Here is a 27,973-nt window from a genome sequence, read left to right on the forward strand (position 1 = left end):
AACCCCACCCACATGTAAGCTTTTTGTACAGGAAATATATAGATATATGCTTTATAAAGGAAAAACTGTTGAATATACTTAAAAAATAACAACACATCTTATAAAATAATTGAACTACTGGTGTATGGCATTGTGCCTTGTGGCAAATTGCTGGAACTTCCCGTACCGTAATAAAATTTTCGAAAAATATTAAATGTTTTCAAATAGATTAGTATAAATACTGTAACTTTCATTATTTTATTTTATAGATATAAAACCAAATATAAACCTTATGAATGGACGATGAGTAAACTTATACGAAATTTATATGAAAAAATAATTTTTTTCGAAAAATAAAAAAAATGGAATGAAAAAAAATTCTTTCCTCAAAAGCAATCTATACAAGCAGAATGTTTTTGGATCATTCAAATCTGCACTTGTTGCTTTTTGAAGTGAAATTTATGTTTTCGCCAAAATACCAATTTGCTAATTTTATGTTATCTCGACGTTTCAAGTCATTATGAATCTATTGAGACCAAATTTGGAAAAAGAGCCCATTTTTTACATTTGTCGTTTTCTTTCAAAACGGCTATTTCAAAAATTTAAAAAAGCCGTTATCGATTTATTTTGTGTGACGATCGGCCGAAACGTTTCTTAGAAATTAGCAGAAAATGGTACATTTTTCGTCCAGCTTACATTTTTAATCGATTTTAAAAACGCCTTTGCAATTATTGGATGCGAAATTTTCTTTCTAAACATAATTTTTGTATTTGTAACTGAATTCATTTTATATGAAATATTTTTTTGTTTCGAATTTGTATTAGAATGATCTTTTTTTTCATGAACAAAATTATGTATATGTTCAAATAGTAATATCGCAATAGCTTTATATTCAGTTTTGACACATTTGAAAACTTAAATCCGAAAATTATATTTCATATCGAAGGGGGTGTAACTTAGGGGTAGAGTGTCCACTTCGCATGCGGGAAGTCCTGGGTTCAAATCCCAGCTCCTCCACATATTTTTATACGCGTTAAAATCTAGATATAATAAAATTAAAAAAAACTGTATATTTCATCCGAATCCGAGAATTATGTTTATTTCGAACGGGGTGTAACTCAGGGGTAGAGTGTCCGCTTCGCATGCGGGAAGTCCTGGGTTCAAATCCCAGCTCCTCCAATCTTTTTTATACGCGTTAAAATATCTTAAAAATTATAGTTATATTAAAAAAAAATGTATTTGCATCCAAATCCGAAAATTAAATTTTGTTTCAAGGCGAACTCAGGGGTAACTAGGGGTAGAGTGTCCGCTTCGCATGCGGGAAGTCCTGGGTTCAAATCCCAGCTCCTCCAGAAACTCTTTATATGCGTTAAAATATCTTAAATATTATAGTTATATAAATAAACTGTATATTTCATCCGAATCCGAGAATTATGTTTTATTTCGAAGGGGGTGTAACTCAGGGGTAGAGTGTCCGCTTCGCGTGCGAGAAGTCCTGGGTTCAAATCCCAGCTCCTCCAAAACTTTTTATACGCGTTAAAATATCTTAAATATTATAGTTATATAAATAAACTGTATATTTCATCCGAATCCGAGAATTATGTTTTATTTCGAAGGGGTGTAACTCAGGGGTAGAGTGTCCGCTTCGCATGCGGGAAGTCCTGGGTTCAAATCCCAGCTCCTCCAAAACTTTTTATACGCGTTAAAATATCTTAAATATTATAGTTATATAAATAAACTGTATATTTCATCCGAATCCGAGAATTATGTTTTATTTCGAAGGGGGTGTAACTCAGGGGTAGAGTGTCCGCTTCGCGTGCGGTAAGTCCTGGGTTCAAATCCCAGCTCCTCCACATATTTTTTATACGCGTTAAAATATTCAAAAAAATATAGTTATATAAATAAACTGTATATTTCATCCAAATCCGAGAATTATGTTTCATTTCGAAGGGGGTGTAACTCAGGGGTAGAGTGTCCGCTTCGCATGCGGGAAGTCCTGGGTTCAAATCCCAGCTCCTCCAGAACTTTTTATACGCGTTAAAATATCTTAAATATTATAGTTATATAAATAAACTGTATATTTCATCCGAATCCGAGAATTATGTTTTATTTCGAAGGGGGTGTAACTCAGGGGTAGAGTGTCCGCTTCGCATGCGGGAAGTCCTGGGTTCAAATCCCAGCTCCTCCAAAACTTTTTATACGCGTTAAAATATCAAAATATCTTAATATTATAGTTATATATAAACTGTATATTTCATCCGAATCCGAGAATATGTTTAATTCGAAGGGGGTGTAACTCAGGGGTAGCGTGTCCGCTTCGCATGCGGGAAGTCCTGGGTTCAAATCCCAGCTCCTCCACATATTTTTTATATGCGTTAAAATATCTTAAAAATTATAGCTATAAATAAACTGTATATTTCATTCAAATCCGAAAAAATTATATTTATTTCGAATGGGGTGTAAACTAGGGTGGAGTGTCCGCTTCGCATGCGGGAAGTCCTGGGCTCAAATCCCAGCTCCTCCAAAACTTTTTATACGCGTTAAAATATCTTAAATATTATAGTTATATAAATAAACTGTATATTTCATCCGAATCCGAGAATTATGTTTTATTTCGAAGGGGGTGTAACTCAGGGGTAGAGTGTCCGCTTTGCGTGCGGGAAGTCCTGGGTTCAAATCCCAGCTCCTCCAGAACTCTTTTATACGCGTTAAAATATCTTAATACTTATAATTATACTAGTGGGGCGCATGTCATCGTGCCTTAAGGCAAATTGCTGGAATTTCCCGTACCAACAATAATTTTTTTTAAAAAGTTTAACATTTTTGAAAGCAAAAATACTTTGAAAAAATTAGATTTTTGAGAAACTATAAATTTTTGACAAAAACTTACTTTTTTTGAAAAAAAAAACTTTGAAGAAGAGTTTATTCCGAAATATTTTGCAAATTCTGAACTTTTTTTCAAAGCAATCGTACTGCTTTAACTGCATAGAGACGAAATATCGAAGAACGTAAGCGCCGCGTCGCCGTCTAACGGATAAACACTGGTACGGAATCCATTGGAATGTAAACAAAATTTATACTTATTGTTAAAATCTTTATAAAATATTTGATAATTTGATGTGCATATGTCTAATGATCATTTTTGACCGCAAAATGGCATTTTTTACTTCTTTTACTAGATCTCCGAAACCGCTAGACCTTCCTTTATGAAAATTTGATCAGTTCATGTTTTTTGAATTATTTAAATCGGACGCTCCGTTCTCTTAAAAACTGAGTTACCGTTTTTGGCACTTTTTGCCCCATATCTTCGGAACGGCTAGGCCATTGCCAAAAACTAATCCGCACGTCTCCTTATCAATACGAATCAAATGTTTTTTGAATTATTCAAATCGCTTCATCCGTGTTCCTGAAATCGTCGACGAAAATTTGTATCTGAACACACACACATACACTCACACACACACACATTCACCAATTTTTTCTAAGGCATGTCAAAATTTTCAGAAGGTTTTGAAACGTAAAGATATATAAAAATTTTCAGTTTTCGATTTTTTTGCGAATACTATAACTTGCCTTACGGGAATAATGTTTACTTAAAAATTATATTGAGGTATCTTAAAATAAATAAAAGAGCTCAAAACCAAAAAAAAACTACCGACAAAACAATTTTTTTTTGCTATGAATATTCATATATGATCATTTATCTCCTGATGATAGCAACGTCGTAAGAATCGAGATGATGGCTCATTACACATTTTTTGCTTTCTACTTTAAAATAATGTTCAAATGACTATCAAATTAGGCAATTAATCATTTGCAGATCACACTGGACCCTTATATGTCATCCCTAACCAAGTCGAGACAAACTCGATAAAAGTTACAGGCCCTTGGACAAATTTTAATATCACCTGGGCACCTGTGGATAATGTCAACTATGGTGAAGTTATTTATGATGTAAGGATTCAGACGTCTTCTTCAGATAACATATCGGTAATAGTAATAATATTAGTTGCAACACGTATTGGATACAAATATTAAATTGTTGAATGATTTTAGGTGCAAACCAATAATAACTACGTTTCCTGCACCAATTATCTTCCTCCGTATTCTGTTTTGGAGGTGTTTATACGGGCATACACCCTGTGGGGATATTCACCAAAGGTATAGTACTATATGTTGAGTAAATTTTCTTCCAGCATGTAATTTTCATCAATAATGGAATCTGTTCTACTATTTTTTTAATAAATATCTATGACCAGCTTTTAAATTTTATTTAAAACTCTGAACTGACATAATATTTTGGAACGATGTAAAAAATATTGCACCAGTCTGATAGTTCCTTATGAATATCTTTATATCATATTACTTTAGGTAAAGAGGAGTTTGCGCTCGCCATCTGCGGAACCTTCGGTACCTCGACGAGTTCGGGTTTATGCAGAAAGAAGCGGCGATCCCATATACCACGATAAACGTTTCGTGGCGATTTTGCGTTGGAAGGAACCACTCGAACCCAACGGTCTGTTAAAAGGGTACCGCGTTTTATGCGGGTTTCTGGAAGATGGAACTAACAATACTGCTTGCGGGTCAGAAGGAACTCTACTGGCGCCACAGAATACGGAGTTTCGATTGGATAATTTAATTAAAAATGTTACGTACTACTTTCAGGTTCGTATTCTCGGGCATTAATTTTAATTTTTATAATAACGTTTTTATTAAAATAATGTTTATTTGCATCAGGTTCAAGCATTTACAGAAGTAGGTTTTGGCCCAGCTTCATCTCCAGTAGTTATTGATGTAGAATACGAAGTACCAGTTCCAAAACTTTTAGTAGCAACCGATCAATCACTACTTAATGTTGATTTTGACATAAGATTCAACAAAACAATTTTCACTTTACCTGATAATACAGTTGTTAGGGACGTTGCAATTCTTAAACGAGAGAATTTAATATTCTTCACAAATTCATTGAACGAAATTGTCGTCATAAACGGAACAGAAGAACGCAAAGTAGGTTTATATAATTTTTATAAACTTATCTTGCAGTCTGTAAAATCAATATATTTTTAGCTATTATCATTGAATACCTCTGTGCAAAGTTTGGCATTAGATTGGGTGCAAAGAGTTTTATATTGGTCACAACTTGATGATAAAGGTCGCGGAAGTGCGGTCTTTGCTTTGGATTTGAATTATTTGAACTGGATACATCCAGAACCACGTGTTATTTTAACATCTACTGGATTTATTGGATCTTTAGAAGTTTCCCCATTCACGAGGTAACTAAATAAATATTTTCAAAAATATTCAATTTTATATTAATCATGGAATTTTAATTATTGCACCTATGCTTTCCAAGTGATCTGAGTATGTATATAACAAATCAAATATATATATTTATATATGTATATACTTTTTAGTATGTTTCATATTGGCTATTTATTTTTTCAGAACCTTATTCCGTATTGAAAGTACATCTGATGGCTTTCATCATCTATTAATATCTTCCACGGATGGTTCTTCGATGACACCCTTTTTCAAGCAGGAGAAAGCCAATTCCTTTTGCAATTGCACTCACAATCCACTTATATCTGATGTCATCGCTCTTGGATTTACAACACCAGAATTTCCTGATGTATATTGGTTGGAACGAGATACAAAAAACATCATTATGTCCGATTTTTACGGATGTTTTTGCAGAATTGTAGTTATTGCATCGGATGCAACAACGATTTCTATTGATGAAGGCAACATTTATTGGTCTGATACTACAGGAACTATTCATGCTTTAACTAAAACAAGTATGTTAGAAAATATATTTTTCGACAATTTTCAAAATTTTGCTTCCTTAGCAAATCAGTTGTATCCTCCACGAAAATGTTTATCTCCGAAACGAGTTTCATTAAGATCGCCTTCCATTGACAGTAATTCTTCAAGTTCTATCACATTACTTCTGCCAGATTTTGAAAGAAACAAGGGGTGTTTTAATCCTATTCCTACTGTTAAATACCATGTGTTCTATAAGAATTATACAGGCTCAGAATCATCTTGCAATGATACTTTCAAAATAGTGGAATTCAGTTATAAAAAAGTTGAAATCACCGGTTTGAAACCATATAAAAAATACGTATTTTGTGTCGGTGTCAGCAATATTTATGATGATGAAAATAGGAAGAGCATCATCCTCAGTGAGCCTGCAGTGTATATGACTGCACAAGGAGGTAAGCAATAAAAAATACATTTTTAAAAGTCAGTAGTTGTAATGTAGTTTTATTTTCAGCACCAAGTAAACCAAGAAATGTCTCGGCTGTGGTCTTAAATCCAAATGAAGCATCTGTCCATTGGCTTCCCCCAGCAATTCTAAATTCACGTTCAGTAAAATACGAAGTGCATTGGGCTTCTAAACCTAAAGGATTGACAGCAAGGACAAATGGAGAAGTACCAACATCATGTTCGTATTTTTTATTCCTATTCATAATGAATATTTTATTACTTATTTTGCCTATTTTTTGTTTTGGGTACAAAAAGTGTAATTGCGTGCATGCAAACGCAAGCAAGCAATTATAGGATATATATATATATATATATATATATATATATATATATATATATTGAATTGAATAAAACAGCCAATGCGACGACTGTAGAAATGTTTTTTTTTTAATTTTTATACGTTTCGAGACCAGATGTGTCTCATTCAGCTTAAAGAAATTTACATTGTTTAACTAGAAATTTAATATTGTTTTAAATTGTTTTGGATTTTTTGAGCTATAAATAAACTGATTCATTCTCTTGCTGATGTATTGGGAACTTTCACCGATATAACAAGTTTGTATGTATAATCAAATTTTTCTAATTGTTATATTTTTAATTTTAAAACTTTTCATTATATTGTAAATTTCTTTTAGCTGAATGATGAGACACATCTAGCCTCGAAACATATAACAATTTAAAATAAACATTTCTACATTCGACGCATTGGCTGTTTTATTCCATTCAATATGTTTCGACATCGAACAAAAATCCTCAAGATATATATATATATATACAGGGCCGGTCCTGCCTTGCATGCGATGCATGCAAAAAATGCGGGCGCAAGCCTTAGGGGGCGCCAAAACGAGTTTCGGAAATTAAATTTATAATATAATATTTTATATTTTTTATATAAAATCTAGAATTATTTATTTAAAATCTAGAATACTTAATAAATTATTATACATAATTTAACTTAACTAGGGATATGGAAACATAAAAAGCATATTCATTTTGCAATGTGATATCAGTAGAAACAATTAACCGATTAATAATTCTGCAAATTAGTAAATAACAGCTCTGTTTATTGCTTAATCTACTTATTCAATTTTTTCTTTGTTTGAAGTTACCGTGGAATCGAAAAGGAAATTATCTAGTGTTCAATCCCATAAGCGCAAACCTGCGATAGATTAAATTAAATGTTGGGCATTATTGACGAAAAATTGCGAGCTGAATTAGTTGAATCGGAACTTGTTAAAAAAATATAAACAAATTATAAAAAATGAGGAGTCAGTGCTTAGAAAATGACTTATTTATTCCGAGAAATTGAATTGTAACTTTTGCTTTTGTTGCAAGTGTTTCGTATCTGTTGAACTTTGAATGTTGAAGACATGCGTGGAACAAATATAAAAAATGGAAGCAAAATTTACTTTGGAACGAAAATCTTAAGGCTTGTTTCATACCTAGTAGTGTCCATACTCTAAATTTAATAATTATTAACTATACAGAAATAATACATATCAAATATAATAAGTTTTTTTTTTCAATATTGTTCAAGAAATGTGTAATTTATTTGCATTTTTTACTGATTTTTGAACAATACTTCTAAAATACGTTAAAAATTTAACTTTAAAACAACAAGCTGATACTCTGAATATGACGGCTCCTACGATATCAATAAGGACAAGTTTACGACGCAATTTTGGATATTGTAAATGATGAAAAATTAAATTAAATTAAAATTTGAAAAATTCAACATGAAATACGAGTGTTATGTTTGAAAATTTCAAAATACTTGATTATGATCAACCCCCGAATCGCCTAGATTTTCTAAATAAATTTAAATTCAATATATTTCATACGCTTTTAGATTATATCTAATTTTTTGTGCACCAAATCCAGAATAATTAAAAATTAATTTATTTATTTCACTTAATATTTTTGATAAATTAAAGTTATAGAATTTTATCAAGATCTTTATATCAAAATAATAAATACTATTTCTGAAATGCATTTCTTAAATTCTATGGTATAAGCTATGGTAGTTACACCATACTTATAAACTTACATCCTTAACCAATATACTACATATTGAATATTACTAAAATCTGAAATTATGACAGGATTGTTTTATTTATTGATATCGATAAAATCAATTTAAAATCAATATATTTTGTACTCTTCTAGATTATATCTAATTTTTTGTGTACTAAATCCAGAATAATTACAATTTTTAAAAAATATGTAAATATTTATATAATTTTAATGATAAACTCTTAAAACGGTAAAATTAATGGGGGACAGGAAAGAAAGTTGCATGCGGGCGCTAAGGACCCCAGGACCGGCCCTGTATATATATATATATATATATATATATATATGTGTGTGTGTGTGTGTGTGTGTACATATGCCTTAGAGTAAGTTGCATAAACTTTCTGTAGTACGTAAATAATTGACAATAAGAATTGCAATAGAGCAAATTTTTAACTTTTTACTTCTAAAATAAAGTTTTTGCTTCAAAAACTAATCAAAACGATTTTCAATTGATATCTTTCAAACCAACTTACAATATGTGTAAGTAGTTCTATTAATCATAAACAGACTAAGTAAGTACAATGTATATACCTGGTGCATGTCTTAAGGGCGCGGCTAATAATTACAAACCTTAAAGATTTTTATAATGAATTAAGCCACTTTTTAAAGCGAGTCTGAATACATTTTAATTTTTTAAAATTGGTGCAGCTGTGTTTGAGAAAACAAAAACTAAAGGTCAAATTTTGGCTCACACACATATACTTTTTCCAATTTTGGTGTCAGAATTACTTCAAATGTTAATTAAATTATTAAATACTAGACAAAACAACCATCAACGAGCCCAGCAATGCGATCCTGCAGATGCACTTACGACATTTAGCTCCTAACCAGACGTATGCAATCAGTGTTCGTGCATTTTGTGACCACGCTGCTTGCCAATGGATGTTTACAGACAGTGATCACGTGACAATTACCACGTATCCAGAACCTAAAAATATATCATTGTTGCAAATATCATCTACTGTCTTGATGGTTGGCTGGGAAGGGACTAACAGGTACCTAACTACCATAAATTTATGATTGGAGGCCACAAATCGAACCAATATGTAAATATTTTAGGAAACCTACTTAGCTAAATAATAATAATGATTTCAGTTTTTTGCTTAGATTGTTGAAGTTGTCAATTTTCTTAAATAATTTTTATCAAATTGCTTTTCTATCTTCTAAATAATTTTCATCATAGATTTGTAATATAGAATTCATGGTCTGAACAGACATGTTCACAAGCAAAACTTGATTCTAATCAAATATTCATAATTTTAGGCACATTTTGCAGTATTCCCCATTTGGTTTTGAGCTTTGGGAAAACACCGATTTTCAGGAAACTACTAATGTGTCCGAAAACCAATACGTTTATACAATCAGTCAACTGAAACCCAAAACGCAATATCGTCTTAGGCTGACTTTGTGGTACCCCAATGAAAATGTCAACGAAGCTATTAAACTTCAAGAAGAACCATACATCTGGCCAATGGACAATAGATTTGTTTTTGAAACACTTTGTAAGTATTTAGAAGGAGTAGTTTTAAAAAAACTTGTCAGTATTTGTACACAATGAAACAAATAGATAAAGTTTCATTATTTGCAATATGCCCGGATCTTGTAATCTATTTAATACGAAAAATGCTTTGATGAGATAATTAAAATAAAATATGATGAGTTTTTTACTCTTGCAGGTGATAAACCTTCTAAACCTGGTATACCTGTGATTGAACATATTGGAAGCAACATCTACAAGGTGATATGGGAGCCTTCTCTAGATAATGGATCTCCTTTGATGGCTTATAGTCTTGAAGGAATGCTAGGCGATTATGATTCTAAAACTGATGAAGGCATGAGAAATCGTCGACAAGCTGCAAATTTTACGCAGAATTTTATCGATAGTGAACCTATTAACGAAGATTGGCAGGAGTTTTACAACGGCACAGGTTAGAATGGCAATTTTTTTTTCTGAAAATGAGTTCATAAAATTTGTACTGGATAATTTATAGATTATATATTTTATTTTTGTTTCAGATAATTATTGGATAATATCAGAATTGCGACCGAGTTTGTACCGTTTTCGTGTGCGGGCCTTAAACAGCTACGGCTGGAGCGACTACAGTTTGGTCAGCACTCCTTTTGATTCTTCTGGAGCGACGATGTTGGCTCACCAGCATGAAAAGATCGTCATAGTATTCCTTGTGTGCGTCTTCATAATGATTTTTGTCGGTGTTTGCCTCGCCTATAGTGAGTACTTGAAAAAAAAATGACACAGTTTGACTGTTTTTTTAACTTTCAAATAAAACTTAATCAATAACAAAGTTATTGATTTACACTCAAAGTATTCGAACATAATATGGAACATCTGTTTGTATCACATCAAAGATCTGTATGGATTCGCAAACTTTGAAGTATTCAATTAAATGTGGGCATATATATTTTTATTGAAAATTCATTCTGATAACCAATATTTCTTTATAAAATCAACAGAAATCTTAAATGTTCAAAGATCTGTGGAGATAACTTAAAATTTACAAACCATTTATTTCAAGTATCTGGTGATCAATATCAATCCTAATTGTAGCTTGATTTACAACTAAATTGGTACCATAAACGGATTAAGTTTTTTTAATCCACTTCATTTTTTTAGCTTTCAACCATCGTTCTCGTGACGTGAAGAAAATTGTGCAGGCACACCACGCGCACACATTAAGACCTCATGGTTTGGATGTGGAATTGGCGACCCTTCGCGAACTTCCTAGAAGATGTACCTTCATTCATAGTAGTAACACTTTATATACTGGAGGTGCTCCTCCAACCGATGCCGAAATTGCCATGTTGCCTCATATTTCTAGAGATCAGATTACACTTGTTAAGTTTTTGGGCAGTGGAGCATTTGGTGAGGTGTTTGAAGGCAAAGCCAAACTTGGAGGCGATATCAGAGTGGCTGTGAAGGTAGTTAACTTAACTTTTACATGCTATTGAATATTCTCTAATGATCAATTTCCGATCAGACTTTGCGCAAAGGCGCAACCGAGCAAGAGAAGTTAGAATTTTTACAAGAAGCCAGACTTATGGGCAACTTTAAACATAGGCATATTCTTCAACTTTTGGGAGTTTGTTTAGACAACGATCCCCATTTTATCATCATGGAATTGATGGAAGGAGGTGATCTTCTGAGTTACTTGAGACATAATCGTACTTCGGTAAGTGGTTAAGTTTATTCTAAAACAATTGACATTGCTTATAAATTTGGAGTCAATATCATCAAATCATTTATTGGACGTTTTGGCGTTTTAGACTATATATCTTTTGCCTAGAAAGTTTTGGCAACTTGATAATGGCAATGCAATTAACGATATTTGATTTTAGCAAATTCTGGGGTTGAACGATCTACTAGGCATGTGCCTGGACGTGGCCGTGGGTTGTGCATATCTAGAGGAGATGCATTTTGTCCACAGAGATTTGGCATGTCGCAATTGCTTGGTGTCGACACATGATAATGTCCGTGTTGTCAAAATTGGAGATTTTGGACTTGCTCGAGATATCTATAAAAATGACTACTATAGAAAAGAAGGTGAAGGTATGTATTGTAATTCCAGATACAATCTGTAGTCAATTTGAAATTTACTGATACGAAAATGTCTTTTTGTTTCTTAATGAACTTTTTCTTTAACAAATTTGATCTGATCCCATGACAAAACTATGCGCTTGTATGATATTTGCTTGTACTTTCTAATGTGTATGAATAATAAATAACAATTAAGATTTAACGACTTTTTGATAGAATTTTAAAAATTCAACGCGGCTCATTATTCCAAACTTTAATGATTTTCATAATTTGTTTCCTTTTTGCTAGCCTCAAATATTTTAGTTTGTTCGTTAAAACCAAAAATTAAAATAGTTCATTTAAAGTTAAAAAAAATAACAATTAATAATGAAGAAATTTTACTATAAGCTAATTAGCACAATACCCACACGATATCTATTGAACTGTTTTTAAATTTTCAAAATTTGTTCAGAAATTTTTGCGACAAAGCTGACATGTTTTTTAAATTTTGATTTAAACCCAAAGAAACGGTTTGACCGCTTGTCTCGTAAAACTAATCAACGTAAGTCCTTATCGAGTTTAATCAAGTGGCTTTCAAATGTTTAAAATCGATACAGCGGTTTTGGATAAAACATCTTAATGTAAACAAATTTTGGTATACATATTCACACATACGCACACATACACATGGGAGTTAATGTTGATATCGGAGGCTACTTGGAAAGGCGCAAGAAATTTGAAAAGAAAGCACATTTGAAAGAAAAATCCTACACTTGCGTTTCATGGAAAGAAGGAGAGCGAGTGAGCAGTAGCGAGTAACTATATTTTTACCTCATGAATAAATATAGGTTTGATATTGTTATTATTGTGCTCGAAATATCCAGGCCAAACATTTGAGCATGGCATCTGTAAAGCAACACATCATACATATTTTTCTCAATTTTGGTGTCAAACGATTCAGATTCACTTGAAACTTCGAGAAAACATAATTAGCTAATCAGATTTTAATTCAAAATCATAAGTTGCCTTGTAAAATTAACTATATCTAACCTATCATTTTTATAGTTTCCAATATTTACATTGATTTCTTTATTGTTTAGGACTCTTACCAGTAAGATGGATGGCTCCTGAATCCTTGGTCGATGGAGTTTTTTCTTGTCAATCTGATGTGTGGGCATATGGAGTTCTCTGTTGGGAAGTGTTGACATACGGACAACAGCCTTATCCTGCAAGATCAAATTTGGAAGTTCTGCACTATGTCCGGGAAGGCGGAAGATTGAGCAAACCATCCATATGTCCTGATGATTTGTAAGTAGACATATATTGTCATCGTGTATCAGGTAATGAATATTATTTTAAATTATAGGTATTCGTTGATGCTTTTATGTTGGAGTCACGATACCAGTAAAAGGCCAACGTTTAAGGAATGTGTTCACGTTTTGACGCAGTTGAAGTCCATTCCGTATCAGATGGGTAATTATCATTTAATACTGGTTTTGTAATGCACTTCCATTACGTAATGATCTGCCTAATGATTTCAATGTAATCTTTTCCTTATGTTAAAGACGAGAAGAGTAACCTAGCAACGCCGATATCGAGTCTGGAAAACAGCCAAGAAACAATGTCCTTGGGTCTTGGAAGTGAAGCTCCTGGGTACCTGGAATTACTGTCAGATGAGTCCCACACGACGGTTTTCGACGGATACGAAAGGCCTCGTACGGAAGTCCTAGGTTCAGGACGATGGCAGTGTTTGTAACCAAGATAGTTTTAAAACAAATGGTAAGACAGATCTAAATTACTGGACCGCTGGATGACGAATTCACTAAAAAAAATATTAAAATTGAAAGTGAATTAAGAAGTTTTGATAGGTATTTGTAATGAGCTCTCTACTTAATTACTGTTTTATGTAAAAATTGCGCTTTAGTTCTTATAATTTTATAATAGTTTTTTGTTTCAAGCTCACAATCAGATGCATGTGATAGCATATCAAAATGAAGGAAATCTTCTGTATCACTACGGTTAACTTGAAAAAACGACGGAATGGTATGATAGTGTTAGATTAAGTTAAAAATATATTGCAACAATGAAGTGATGATTTTAACTATTCCGTTTTGGAAATGTGTGTTTTTGTACTACACTTTAGAAATCGATCACATCATGTAAATCCTGAACAAAAATCTAAATTTATATTTTATAAAACGGAAAAAAATCGTTCGTAACTTTTTATTGAGATTTAGGGAAAAAATTACAATTTTATTTTTTTCAAGTAAGCTTAATTTGAAAAATAGAGAGCGTTTGTATACTGGTCAGTCTAGGGATCCAGTAATATAGATAATAAATAAATAATTTTAGTCTTTGCCGTGAATGTCAATTTTTATGCGTACATTTTCGGTTTATTTTACTTCCAAAATATCTATAATGTATAATTTAGTTTTGCAATTTAAAAGTAAGACTGACCTCCTCAATCAGTACTTTGATTAAGTGTTGTAGTGTGATGCCATGACTATTAAAATATATTTCTTTTATAGAAGGAATTTAAAACCAAAAAATGAACGTAAGTTATATGCGTTTTCTATGCAAAATAACCACTGGTTAAATTTAATTCATTAAAGCAAATTGTACAATAAATCCTTGGAGCAGAAACAGAAGATTTTTTACTTTAATAATGAGGCATCAATCGTGATGATCTATTTGATCCTATTTTAAACTAAATTTTACTAATTTTAGGTCTAATATATGACCTCCAGTGAAAGTTTTCTAATTCACCGCAATATTCGATTGCTTTAGTCAAATATAGAATTCGTTTGCTTAATTTCATACTTTTTATTTTGTTTCTATAACGTATATAATCTGTGATGTAGTTTTAGAATATGTTGAATATGCATCTCGCAAAAATAAGTTTATTATTAATAATTTAATGAATTACATTTGCTGGTGGTTAATTTTGCATACAAAAAGAGAATACATTGTATATTCTGTGTGAGAGTGTGTGTGTGTGAGAGAGAGAGAGAGAAAGAGAAAGAGAGATAAATATGGGATAATAAGTAAGTACTAATTTTACTAATTAGTATTTATATAGTTAAGGTAAATTCTAATTTATTTTTGGCAATAAAAGACCAAAGGCGTAAAAGTGATTTCGTTATTTATTGTATTTTATAAGAAATTGTATATACATATCTTATATCATAGAGTTATATAAAAATGTGTAAAATATCCATATGCTTTTTGACTGCTTTATTATATTAAATTATTTATATAGATTTATAAGACACCGTCATATATATTAAAATAATTTGCGAGTAATGTTGTAATTACTTGCTTTATATATAAACATTTCATAAACATATTAGATATAAGAATACTGGGAGTAAACAGTCAAACAAATAAAATCCTAGAAGTCATCATTAGTAAAATATTTATAAAATGTTATAAAATTTGTTTTAAAATGTTATAAGATGATTTTTGCTTGTTAAATGAAAATATTTTTTCAACCATGAGTATCTTTAAATACTGATTCTGTTTTAAATCCTGCTCTTCCTCATAATTACAAAGCGCAAACAAAATGTTATTATCCCTGAGCTGTACAAATTAATGACAAAGAAAATGTGAAAGTGCCTTTGTAATTTGCACTGTGCGCACATGGTCAGAATATCGCTTTTGCTGAATTTTGAAAACTATAAATGTAATTTTTCAATCACTCAAATATTATTTTTATGATATGAAAATGTTCTTTAGATTCTTGTGCGCACAGTGTAATGTTATGTATTTTTTATGTAAATATTAGGGAGTATCGTAGACTTCAATGAGTAGTTTAAATAAAACGCGTTAGTTGTAAGTTTTATAAGAGAGAAGTGTAAAAATAACTAGAATTACAAATTGAAAATATTACATAAAATATATTGTAAGTTATTATAATACTATTACTTTTTTCAATACTTTTGATCAATTTCAAAATATACTTAATTGTTGGAAAAATAAATCATTAACATTTGAGACAAAAAAGAAATAAAGTACTAGTCGAACAAGGAACTAGAGGGTACTGTGTATAAGTCGTTATTTACTAAAGCAAATGCACGTTTTTGTGTAATCCTTGCACTTTAAAAATTTCACTCTTTCATTATATTTTTTTTTTAATCGATACTTCTACTGAGCCTTAAATTAAACTGCAAATCAATCATGAATGCACAGAGTCACAATCTATTATTTTCTATATACAAGATGTATGTTGCAACAGTACTCACGAAAGTCCATTTTCACTGAGATCTATGATTCCAAGAGGAAATTCTACATCATACTGCTTGATATGGAGCTAGCTGAGGTTGAGATCAAATTCGGAACTTGGGTTTGCGATCAACCGATTTGAATGGTTCAAAAAACATTCGATTCCTATTGATAGGGAGATGTGCTGATTAGTTTTTGGCAGAGGCAGATCCAGCAGTTACGGAGATAAAAAGCAAAAACTGCAGAAAATAGAAATCGAGTTTTTGAGAGAACGGAGCATCCGATTTGAAAGATTTAATTAGATTGGGAGAAGTGGTTATTAGTTTTTGGCAAAAGATTTCGAAGATACAGAGCTAAATGTACAAAAAATGGCAGTTTTTGAGAGAACTAAGCGTTCGATTTAAATGATTCAAAGAACTTTCTGCTTGTTTTAACAAAATAATTTATTTTGAAAAAAAAATTGATTCAAAATTTTTTTTTCAAAAAAAATTTTTTTTTTGTATATCAAAAATAATTCAGATTTTATTTTTAATTCTGACCAAAGTTATAATATACTTTAAACAAATAATTTCAACTTTGCAATTCAGTTTATATAATTCTTATAAATATTAGACAATATTTATAATAATCTATTTGAAAACATTCAATATTCCTCGAACATTTCGTTACGGTACGGGAAGTTCCAGCAATTTGCCTTAAGGCACGATGCCATACAGCCCACTAGTATCGAAAATAGTTCAGATTTCAATTTTAATTCTGGCTAACGTTTTAAAGCTCGCTTGTTACTTTAAATACATATTTTTGACTTTGTGATTCAGTTTATTTAATTCTTATAAATAAATATTAGACAATGCAACATTATTTATAATAATCTATTTGAAAAATTTAATACTCCTCGAACATTTTGTTACGCTGAATGCACGATGCCATACACCACTAGTTTGTTTATGTTTTATTCTCGCTTATGAACGTAAGTATTATCTAATGCTGTAGAAATAAATTTACTGATTTCAGATGGTTTTAAAACTTTTTTTTTATTTTCTCATAAATTACAATCTGTATAAATAGAAAGACATTGAGTAATTAGTTTGACAAATAACATATTAAATTTTAAAAGGAAAACCCAGTGGTTTGCCTTTTATTAAAGTACTAGGTTTTAAAATTAACTTAAAAAAAATCGCATGCTTGAGGATAATTAAGTTTATTATTTTTTAGTGAGTATTGGACATTAGAGATAAACTTGAAATGTCCAAGATTGTTTTTTATGAATGAGAAGGTAATTAACAAGAATTTAATCATCTTATTGTTAGTGAAAGAGCATTATATTAGAGCTCTTTTTCTAGAAGTTTATGTTTTCGCCAGAATATCTGATGAGCTAAAGTTATGTTTTCTCGGCGTTTCAGGTCAAATTGGATCATTGGTCGATGTTTGTTCACGGCTGCACCGATTTAAAAAAAAATTTAGAAATCGTGGGCTTGATATGGACTCTCGTTAATCAAATTTAATAGATGCAAAGTTTTTCTTCCACATGTTAGCCGAAAATCCTGTACCGATTATAAATTTTTCCAAAACTATTTGCTGCCGTGATCCAAGTGCAAACCAAATTTTGTTATTGGATAGTTGGAAATTCATGTCAGTTAGTTTTATGATCGGTTTCGTAGTTTTCGCTTCGTCTTCGGTAAAATAACAAAAATCAAAACAATTTTTTTTGTCATATTTAGCTTACTTTATTTTTTTATTTCCAATCAAGGCTATAGATCTCAATATTAGTCATAACCGGATAGGACAACTACTGGGTTGTCTACAAAAAACAAGGTATACACTACATGTAGACAAAATTGCTAAATGTCCTCGTAATATGACCAGATTTTAATAAGAAATATTAATATCAAATTAATTTAGTTGTAAGTGGCATACAGCCTTGAGGCAAGTTCCATGAACTTCCCAAAATGTATACTAGTAAAATTTTCAACTGTTTATTTAGAAAATAAAGCCTTTGCTTTCAATTAAATCCATACATTTCGATTCCGAATTGAATTTTCTCAAGTTTTCTGTAATTTCCAAAGAAACGGCTTGGGTGATCGTTGCGCGAACCGACAAACGGTGGTCCTTATTGAGTTGCATCGAATGGTTTTTAAACTTTTGAAATCGGTCCAGCCGTTTTTGAGAAAACGTCAACTAAAGGTCAACAATCTGTTCACACACACACATACTTTTTGCAAATTTGGTTTCATTCGATTCAGAATGGCTTAAAACGTCAAGAAAACATAAACTTCTCCTTCGTAAAGTTAAAATAATGTGCCGTAGAAAAAAAAAAATTTAAAATTTTACAAGAAGCTAGAATTTGAAAAAATAATTCTCAATTTAGCAATTATACGAAGACCAAAAATATATATTGAAAATTATTTCATTAAATAATTAAATATTTATATTAATATTATTAATTTGAAGTATGAGTGAAATTTTGCACAAACCTAAAGCGAGTGGCATAAATTTCCCGACATGTGTAAATAATTGACTTAATCAATAACAAATCAATAAATAGGAACCACTGGTATAGTATGACAACTACTGGTATAACTACCAATCAAAAATGTGCATTATACTGAAGAGGGTATAAAAACCGAAATCGGTATCGAATACTGCTCAATTGTATTTTGCCAAACAATATGATTTATAAAATGTAGTGTATATAATGAAATATTAGTTTTACGCATGTTAGAATCTTGCAATTAATAAAAGTCATTTCTTCATTATGCCACCAACTAGTTTACAGATTACACATATATTGCACATTTATTCATTTGTGATAATTTAGTCTTATTGTTAGTGTAATTGTGAAATATTGTTATAATTACAAGTTCAATGTTTATATTACATAGTGTAGTGCATTACAATATCCTCATACCATGGGTTATTGATTTTTCTGTTTTTAACACTAATATCAAATTGTAAGTACATCTCTTACTCTTTATAATTTTTCAATCTTAATTGTTTAGGTTTTTAAATTTTATATTTAGTTTCCACTGAATGATGGCTAGGATTATAGATTGTAAAATAAATTAAAATGTTTTTATTGATGTTATTCCCGATTATTAGACTCTGTTAATACATATGTCAACATCAAATTATGAATTACAAAAAATAAATAAATACTATATAATGTTTAGCTGTGCTTACATACAAACGTATTGAATTATAAGTATATTATCGAGTTTCTGTAGGACATCAATGTGTGAAACTCATGTGAAACTACTGGGCTCGCCCGTAGGTAAGCGGTTAAGAGCGACGGGACTTGTTTCAGAGGTCCCGGGTTCGATACCCACTTCGAGGAGCCTGTTGACAGGTAGCAGTGACAACGATTTTCACTTGAAAATATAGATAGCAATATGTTTCCAAGTGAAAACAGCCCTTGCCCGGCATTGCTGCACCAATAAAAATGTCAGCTCTATTAGATTAATTCTAATAACAAAATCATCAAATATGGATGGATTAACCATGGGGCTACCATCTAAAAAAATACGAAGGAAGGAGAAGTTTCAGCCCAACAGAGCTCATAGGACGTAAGGTTGGTTGCTGTTCAAAAATAATAATAATAAAAAAAAAAGGTGAAACTACTGAAGTTATTCAAAGTTGTGCAAAATCTGCCAAACATGTTAGTTACTGTCGACAAATATTTCAAATATTTTATTCATATTTGAACGAAAAACAAACACGCCTTGAACTTTCCGTATCGTAATTAAACATTCGAGAAATAAATATAATCAATAATTGTTTTGAATCATTTGAAATAGATTATTACAATACTTTAAAACTTTTTACATACTGTAAAAGTATGTCTTTTTTAATCCTTTCCACTTCCGAATTGCGAGATCAATATGCGGCATCCGAGTGGAAAGGTTAAATTAGGCGACGAGCGTATTCTACAGACAACTTTGTGTATGTTTATAAGAATTTTGTTCTTTTTTTTTAATTTTATTTTTTTTTGATAATTTAGAATTTTTTTCAAAATTTTGAATTTTTTTTAGAAGTTTGAAATTTTTTGGATTTTTTTTAAAAAAAACGTTTTTTTTTAGTTTTTTAAATTTGTAAGTTTTTGAAAATATTTGATTTTATTAATTCAGTTTTTGAGAGAACGGAGTGTTCGATTTGAATAATTCAAAAAACATTTTATTTGTATTGATTAAACGAAGAACTGATAAAATTTTTGTAAAGGCAGGTCTAACGGTTATGGACTCTAAATTTTTTTTTTAAATGTAATTTGGCGGTAAAAATGTTCACTAGACACATGCACATCAAATTATCAGATATTTTATAGAGATTTTAATAATGTGTAATGTGTACACATTTTGTGTCAATTTTTTGGGGTTCCATACAAAATTTTTAATTTAAAGTTTATGTATATGGCTGAAACAAATGTCCTCGACATTTTCGACAGTATGGAATAACCGATTTGTATTATTGAACAAACATTCGGTACTCGATCGCGAGGCGTTTTTGCAAAAAGCACATCTTGCTGTTCCGCAGGTATGGAGCGCAAAGGGTGTAAAAATGGTCATGTAGTTTTTGACAGACCGGATCATCCGATTAGATTAATTCAAAAAACCTTTTGCTTGTGTAGACGATGTACAAAAAATGGTTTTACAAAAAATTTCATTATTTGAAAATTTTCAAAAAAAATTCAAAATTAAAAAGAAAATTTGAAAATTTTGAAATTCTTTATCATTTTGAAGAAAACATCTAAATTTAGAATAATTTGAAAAACATCAAAATTAAAAAAAAAACGATTTTTTACAAAAATTTGAGAATATTTCGAAATTTTCAAGAAAAACGGACATTTTCAAAAATTTCAAAATTATCAAAAAAATCAAATTTAAAAAAAAAATTAAAGAAATTTCTTGTAAGCATACACATAAGTTGTTTGTAGAATACGCTCGTCGCCCAATAAGCACATATATAAATGTACAGTATGTATTTATAATAAATAATCTATTTGAAATTATTTAAAACATTTATTGATTATTTTCATTCTTCTAATTTTTAATTACGGTACGGGAAATTCCAGCAATTTGCCTTAAGGCACGATGCCATGCGCCCCACTAGTTTATGATTTTTTCGGATATAAACTATTTTGCAAAGACAGAACTGATTATTATAGTGATGTTAAATGCTGATGAAAAGGCAGAACCGATTATTATGGCATCTTGTAAGTAAAAATAAAGAAGATTGCGAAATCACTATAGCTAATGAGTTTATATACAATTATGTGATGTTTTGATAAAATCTTCTAACGCATTTTATATAATATTCATATATTACAGTATAAATACAGATAAAATAGTCAACAAAAATTTAGTAGCCCTTTAATAGTCATTTTCATTCGCCCGACAAATTTTGTATTAAAGTCAGGGTAGATGAAACATCATAAGAGGCATTCCACTTTTTCTGCAAGAGATATCTAGGCACATTCGACCATCTCCATATACATTCGGATTGCGAACAAAAACTCACGATTGGTGGCTTATGCGGATATTCATCTGCAAATTCTAAGGTTAATTTAAAGATGTCATCCCTGAACCGAGTGCCTTCTATACCGAAAATAACCGCGTTCCAGAGCATTATATTGTCCGTCCAGGGTGATCCAGTAATTCCAATCAGGGGCTCATTTTCCAATCTTCTGAAATCACTCATCAGACATCTTCTTGCTCGAGAACGCATTATGTAATTAGTATATCGGTTTAGCGCGTTTGAATATAAGACATATACAAATAATTAAAAATAAAGCAATTAAATGTATTAGTTTACAGAATTTCAATTTCAATGATTTAGTTTTTGTCTGTTCAACTTTTTTCGTTGTGTACATTGTATTGACGCTTTTTACAAATTCTGAATAAAAACGATTGGTATGCATATAAAATTAATTTGTTTATCTGATGTCATTTACGTTTTTTGTTTATGTACATTCTATTGACATTTGTTTTGGCGCATTTGACGGATTCGGATTAGTTATGATAGACATATAAGTAAAAAATTTTAATGATCTCAATTTAATATTAGTTCAAAAGTTTTGAAACCAAACAATTATAATATTTTTGGCATGGTGTCTTAAGGCAAATTGCTGGTACTTCCCGTACCGTAATTAAACATTCGAGATATGAAAATAATTAATAATTGTTTCAAATAATTTCAAATAGATTATTACATGAAATTAGGCGACGAGCGTATTCTACAAACAACTTACGTGTATGTTTACAAGAAATTTGTTTTTTTTAATGTTATTTTTTTGATAATTTCGAATTTTTTCTTCAAAATTTGGAAGTTCGAACTATTTTCAAATTTTTGTGAAAAATCGATTTTTTATTAAATTTTTGTATTTTTTTAAATTTTTTAATTTTTTAATTTAGATTTTTTTGAAAATTATGAAAATTTCGAATTTTTTTTTTGAAAATTTTCAAAATCACGAAATTTTGCACACCATCTACCCAAAAAAAAGGTTTTTTGAATTAATCTAATCGGATGATCCGTTTTTCTCTCAAAAACTGCATGACCATGCTGTCGAAAATGTCGAAAACATTTGTTTGAACCATATAAATAAACTTCAAAATTAAAAATCTTGTGTACATATAAAAAAAAGCTGATAATTTAATGTGCATATGTCTAACGAACATTTTTGACCACCCAATGGTATTTTTTTTAACTTTTTTTTATTGTGAGTCCATAACCGTTGGACCTGTCTTTCCAAAAATTCAAACAGTCCTTCGTTTAGTCAATAAAAATAAAATGTTTTTTGTATTATTCAGATCCGACGCTCTGTTCTCTTAATTACGATTCTTGGCTGTATTTGCACCGTATCTTCGAAACGGCTAGACCTGCCTTTGCCAAAAACTATCAGCACGTTTCTTTTTAATACGAATCAAACTTTTACGAAATTATTCGAATCGGTTGATCCGTGTTCCCGAAATCATCAATGAAAATTTGTATAATGAATATTTGCACACACACACGTACGTCCATTTTATATTATAAGGTATGCCAAAATATTCAGAAACCTTTGAAACGTAAAGAAAAAACAACATTGATTTTAGATTTTTTTGCAATTACTATAACTTACCCACGGGCACCAACGCTTGTCGATAGTGCATACCCGCCTCGATATGTGTAAAGTATAAATAGATGGCAAACACGGCCGCTTTGATGTTACATCAATGGTAATTCTTACAGCATTCAATAGATGTCGCCACCAACTGTAGCACGTTAATTTACCATTACGTTCAATTCCAGATAAGATTTATTGTTGTGGTTCAAGAGAGGTCTCAGTAGATTTAACATCCCGTAAGCCTGTCCAATTTTCATATTAATATGTTTTGTGAAGCTGGGTCTATGGTCCAGGGTAACACCAAGGTATTTAACATCCTTGGACCACTCAACTTCATAGTCCAATACTTTTATTTTATCCAAGTCAGTCAGTCTAGTCGTGGCATTTCGGCTCTTTGTAAATAAAATTACCTTCGTCTTTTGCGGATTGATCCTGATCTGCTATTTGTAAGTATATATTCGGTTAGCTTGCCTATGTGTGTCTGTATGTTTTTAGTCAGTAGCGTAGGTGACCGTGATGATTTGTATATAGCAGTGTCGTCAGCAAACGTCAGTAACGTTGTGTCGGCGTCAGTGGGTATGTCGTGGATGTAGACGTTAAACACTGACGGTCCCAGGATTGAGCCCTGCCGTACTCCCGCCGTCACTTGTTTAACCGTCGAAAGTCTGTTGTCTACTTGTACGGTTAAGTTGCGGTCTGAGAGGTATGAGTGTAATGTTCTTGTAATGTACGGTGGAAAGTTGAGTTGGATGAGTTTATAAATAAGTCCGTCCATCCAGATGGTGTCAAACGCCTACTCAAAGTCGAGTAACACCAATCCGGTATGGTTTCGTATGTTAAAATTGAGAACTGTATTTTCTATGAGTATAATTTTGTTGTGTCTTATGTGTTTGTTCAGTCTTTTGAGTAGTACCTTTTCGGCTACCTTACTCAATGTGTTGAGGAGGCTGATCGGTCTGTAGTTCTGTGGTATGTCTGGCTGTTTCCTTGGCTTCACTATTGGAAATATGGTGGAAGTTTTCTAAGAAACAGGAAAACAGCCTTTCGTCATTAATCTATTTGTTATGCGGGTAAGTAAAATGTAAGCGTTTGTTGGCAGTTATTTAAGTATTATGTTTTGTAGTTCGTCCGATCCTGGTGGTTTCCTGTTCGGTAATTTTTTAACTATTGTTTTTATTTCGGAAACTGTGGCAGGGTCTATTCGTAAGTATTTGTCCCTGTGGAGGTCAGTGAAGTCTTGAATTGTCAATCGATATTTTTTTGACAGACAGAAAAAAAAATGTATTCAATATATTGGTTACAATTTATGTATATACAGTGATTTATATATGAGTTTTTCTACCCTAGGGTATTCCACTCAAAAATTTCTAATTTTACATCTCTTTTATTGGCTATTTATATTTATACAATATTTTAGATATATAACGAAAACAAAAAAGGAAAAGTTTTAGTCTCCAAAAAAATCTTATTTCCAGTGATTTCTCGCTTATAAAATAGCTTCGGGATCGGTCTGGTAGTTTGGCATGGCATAATTCCTATACCAGATCATTTCCGATGTGTATTGGCCTAAAGCTCGGATGGTGCTATTATCATAATCTCTACACTTCCGGTAAAAATTTTCGGTGAGCTTTTTGATATGTTTGAATATAGTCGGTATGTCCGTCTGCTCATGTAAATATTTACTTGGGTAGTAGTGTCTCGTCAGTGGGTCCCTTGATTTGTCGAGTACTAGTCGTAGTGCCTTGTTATGTGCTATTTGTAATCTCCGTCTGTTGGTCTTGGTTGTCGCGTTCCATGCTGGAGCGGCGTATAATAGTAAAGGTCTTTTGAGTGTCAAGTGAAGTGTTCGCTTGTTCTTCACGCTTAGCGGGCTGTTGTGGATCAAAAGATGTCTTAGTAGATTCATCATCCCGTAAGCCTGTCCAATTTTAGAATTTGTATGTTTTGTGAAGCTGAGTCTATAATCTATGGTTACGCCAATGTATTTGACCGTCTTGGATCACTCAACTTCATGGCCCGTTACCTTTAGTTTTGTCAAGTCAGTAAGTGTAATGGACCAACGACTTTAGTGAAGAAAATTGCTTTTGTTTTCACTGGATTAATTTTAATTTGCCATTTTTCCGTATATTCTGTCAATGCGTCTATATGTCTCTGTATTTTTGTAATCAGTAGCGTTGGTGATCGTGATGATCTGTATATGGCAGTGTCGTCAGCAAATGTCAATAGTGTTGTGTCGGCGTCAGTGGGGATGTCGTGGATGTAGACGTTAAACAAGGACGGTCACAGGATCGAGCCCTGTGGTACTCCCGCCGTCACTTGTTTAATCGTTGATGGTGTGTTGTCTACTTGAACTGTGAAATTACGGTAAATGGAGTGGTTTTGTGATGTACGGTGGCAAGTTAAGAAGTATTACTTTGTGTATAAGTCCGTCCATCCAGATGGTGTCGAAGGCCTTCTCCGGTATGGTTTTGTCTATTGAATTTGAGTACAGTGTTTTCTATTTGCTGTGTGAGTAGATGTAACGTAGAGTGCTGTTCCTTAAAGCCGTACTGTGTGCCTGATATAATCTTGTTTCGTCTGTTGTGTCTGTGGATGCGTTTGAGCAGTATCTTTTTAGTAACTTTGCTCATTGTATTGAGAAGGCTGATTGGTCTGTAATTTTGCGGAGAGTCTTGCTGTTACCTTGGTTCAGGATAGAAAATATGGTTGATGTTTCCTATAAAGCAGGAAAGTGGCCTTTAGCCATTATTTGCTTAACCAGTCGTGTAATCAGAATGTATGCGTTTGTTGGTAGTTGTTTCAGTATAATATTTTGTAGTCCGTCCGGTCCGGGTGCTTTCCTGTTCGGTAGTTTTTTGATTGTCAATTTTATTTCAGAAACTGTGGCAGGGTCTATTCGTAAGTCTTAAATTGTTCAGTAAAATTTTGAATATTGTGTACGTCTCGTCTTAAGTCTGCGTTGGACATGTCGGCGTTTTGTCTGTGTATGTTTTCAAATTTTGTGGCCAAAATTTCTGCTTTGTCTGCTGGTGTCGTGGCGTAGTTGGTGTCAGGTAGTTTGAGTGGCGGGATAGGTGTTGTTTTCCTGGTCAGTCTTTTGGCCGTTTGCCAAACTTTGTGCGGGTCAATGTTGATGTTTTCTAGTCTTTTAGTCCAAGTGTCGTTCCGGTGCTCACGTATCTCATTATAAATATAAGTAGTCTGTCACTAGTATGTTGTCACAGTTATTTATATTGTTCTTTAATTTAATTTTTATTAATATTTGTTGGGGAAGTGTGTCAAATATGGATGTATTTGCGTGTTGTAGCAGTATTATGTGTTGAATGGTGTCCGTGATCATCCGTGTCAGATGTGTCACAGCCTCCTCTATGTCTGTATTGCTCTCTATGGGTATCGTGTGTCGTATATTGTATGTAATAATGTCTCTAAAAAGTGGCCAGTTGGCTCTGGAATAATCTAAAATGTTGCGTTCTGGAGTATGATCGACGTCGAGTCTGTCAGAGATAGTCATAAAAAAAGGGTTATGGTCAGAGTTGAAAAGTGTTCTAGTTACGAGTTCGGATGTTACGTGAAGATTTTTTGTCAAGGCTAAATCGATCGTGCTGCGATGGTAGTCTGTACGGTGGCGTATCTGGTCGGCGTTTCAGGATAGTGTAGTTGTGCGTCCGTGGTGTTGTATTTGGTCAGATATTCGTAAAGTTGGGTTCCGTTCACGTTGTTGTAATTGCAGTTTCAATATGTATGTTGCGCGTTGAAGTCTCCTGCCATTAAGACGTTTGTATTTGAGTCAAGTAAGTTTTGTAGGTCCATCAGTTGCAGTCATTTTGTATACATTGATAGTTGTTGCTTCAGAACCGCCCGCTGTCAGGTTTGGCACTTGCTCGTGTCTGATGTTAGACTTGATCAATATCGCAGTGCTTTCCCATCCGCGTCAGTTTGTCGGTCTGTCGATCTTGTATACTTGTCCAGGTCATATTTTGTAATAGTCTGTTTCAGTTCGTCTACGTTTTTAAGTCCGTTGGAGTTGAAGTACATTATGTGTATGTTGCGTGTGTGATTTATGGACATGTCGTTAAAAAGTTAAGTATAGTTGTATATTTGTCATTGTAAGGCGTATTTGTGTTCAATGTCTCTGTCAGTTTATAAAGCTCAATGAAAATTTGTCTTACTTCAGGATCTGCAAACAACTTCTTGATGGTCACCCATAGCAGTAAAAAGTCCCTCTTGTGTACCAAGGTCTGGATCGTACTGGCTGGTGGTAGGCCGGATTTGTGAGGATGCTGGCTGGATCCGTTCTGGTGTTGGCTGGATCTTTGACGATGCATTCTGGGAGACCGACGGTGTACCTAGTGATGATGGTACCGGGAGTTCAGGAAAGACAGACCTGTTGTTATGGCCATCGTTGGTGGGTTGTAAAGCTGACGAGAAGCTCCTCGTCAGCGGCGCAGGTGTTGGTGCTGGCCTGTATGCTATTTGTCTATTTTTGCGCATCTTTATCTCTTTTAGCTCTATAATTGATTAGAGCAGGGCATTTGGAGTAGTTAGCTGGGTGATTGTCTTGGCCGTTCACGCATTTTGGTTTTTCGTTTGACGGTTTCATGCACACTTCTGGTGGGTGCACGTTCGTGCATTTTATGCACCTGTAGCGTATGTCGCACGTGTACGAAGTGTGGCCAAAGTTTAGGCACTTGGGGCACTGTATCGTCTTATTGTGTGGCCTGTAATTTTCCCATTAAATATGTGTTCTTCTATATTATTGATTTCTTTTAGTTTGGATATTTCTTGTTCCTTATCTAGAAGGACTA

The 27,973-nt window shown here is 32.3% G+C and overlaps 1 protein-coding gene, 9 non-coding genes and 1 pseudogene across 10 annotated transcripts in view; 10 read left to right on the forward strand and 1 right to left on the reverse strand.

Moving 5' to 3' along the window:
• The window catches only part of LOC113375894 (protein sevenless-like), an 18,738-nt gene extending 5,077 nt beyond the window's left edge, over positions 1-13,661 (forward strand). The window contains exons 2-18 of the mRNA XM_026615839.1: positions 4,036-4,140; positions 4,351-4,644; positions 4,717-4,986; positions 5,047-5,252; positions 5,425-5,774; positions 5,826-6,194; positions 6,254-6,424; positions 9,080-9,314; positions 9,583-9,821; positions 9,996-10,247; positions 10,336-10,548; positions 10,952-11,256; positions 11,316-11,507; positions 11,674-11,884; positions 12,952-13,159; positions 13,218-13,324; positions 13,417-13,661. Coding sequence (XP_026471624.1) covers positions 4,036-4,140; positions 4,351-4,644; positions 4,717-4,986; positions 5,047-5,252; positions 5,425-5,774; positions 5,826-6,194; positions 6,254-6,424; positions 9,080-9,314; positions 9,583-9,821; positions 9,996-10,247; positions 10,336-10,548; positions 10,952-11,256; positions 11,316-11,507; positions 11,674-11,884; positions 12,952-13,159; positions 13,218-13,324; positions 13,417-13,607 — 3,918 coding nt within the window. The 3' untranslated portion in view covers positions 13,608-13,661. The remainder of the gene's footprint in view (positions 1-4,035; positions 4,141-4,350; positions 4,645-4,716; positions 4,987-5,046; positions 5,253-5,424; positions 5,775-5,825; positions 6,195-6,253; positions 6,425-9,079; positions 9,315-9,582; positions 9,822-9,995; positions 10,248-10,335; positions 10,549-10,951; positions 11,257-11,315; positions 11,508-11,673; positions 11,885-12,951; positions 13,160-13,217; positions 13,325-13,416) is intronic.
• Trnaa-cgc lies at positions 925-996 on the forward strand. The gene has a single exon. It is a non-coding gene; the product is annotated as a tRNA-Ala (tRNA).
• Trnaa-cgc lies at positions 1,087-1,158 on the forward strand. The gene has a single exon. It is a non-coding gene; the product is annotated as a tRNA-Ala (tRNA).
• Positions 1,428-1,499, forward strand: Trnaa-cgc. The gene has a single exon. It is a non-coding gene; the product is annotated as a tRNA-Ala (tRNA).
• Positions 1,594-1,665, forward strand: Trnaa-cgc. Its single transcript has one exon. It is a non-coding gene; the product is annotated as a tRNA-Ala (tRNA).
• Positions 1,761-1,832, forward strand: Trnaa-cgc. The gene has a single exon. It is a non-coding gene; the product is annotated as a tRNA-Ala (tRNA).
• Trnaa-cgc lies at positions 1,929-2,000 on the forward strand. The gene has a single exon. It is a non-coding gene; the product is annotated as a tRNA-Ala (tRNA).
• On the forward strand, positions 2,096-2,167 carry Trnaa-cgc. Its single transcript has one exon. It is a non-coding gene; the product is annotated as a tRNA-Ala (tRNA).
• Positions 2,266-2,337, forward strand: Trnaa-cgc. The gene has a single exon. It is a non-coding gene; the product is annotated as a tRNA-Ala (tRNA).
• On the forward strand, positions 2,599-2,670 carry Trnaa-ugc. Its single transcript has one exon. It is a non-coding gene; the product is annotated as a tRNA-Ala (tRNA).
• Positions 13,662-21,448: 7,787 nt separating the features above from the next.
• Positions 21,449-21,790, reverse strand: LOC113375895 (annotated as a pseudogene).
• Between the last annotated feature and the right edge of the window lie 6,183 nt (positions 21,791-27,973).

The sequence above is a fragment of the Ctenocephalides felis genome, unplaced genomic scaffold, assembly GCF_003426905.1.
Source record: "Ctenocephalides felis isolate EL2017-DRISC unplaced genomic scaffold, ASM342690v1 CF-g0.4_SCAFFOLD_01886, whole genome shotgun sequence".
Classification (NCBI taxonomy): domain Eukaryota; kingdom Metazoa; phylum Arthropoda; class Insecta; order Siphonaptera; family Pulicidae; genus Ctenocephalides; species Ctenocephalides felis.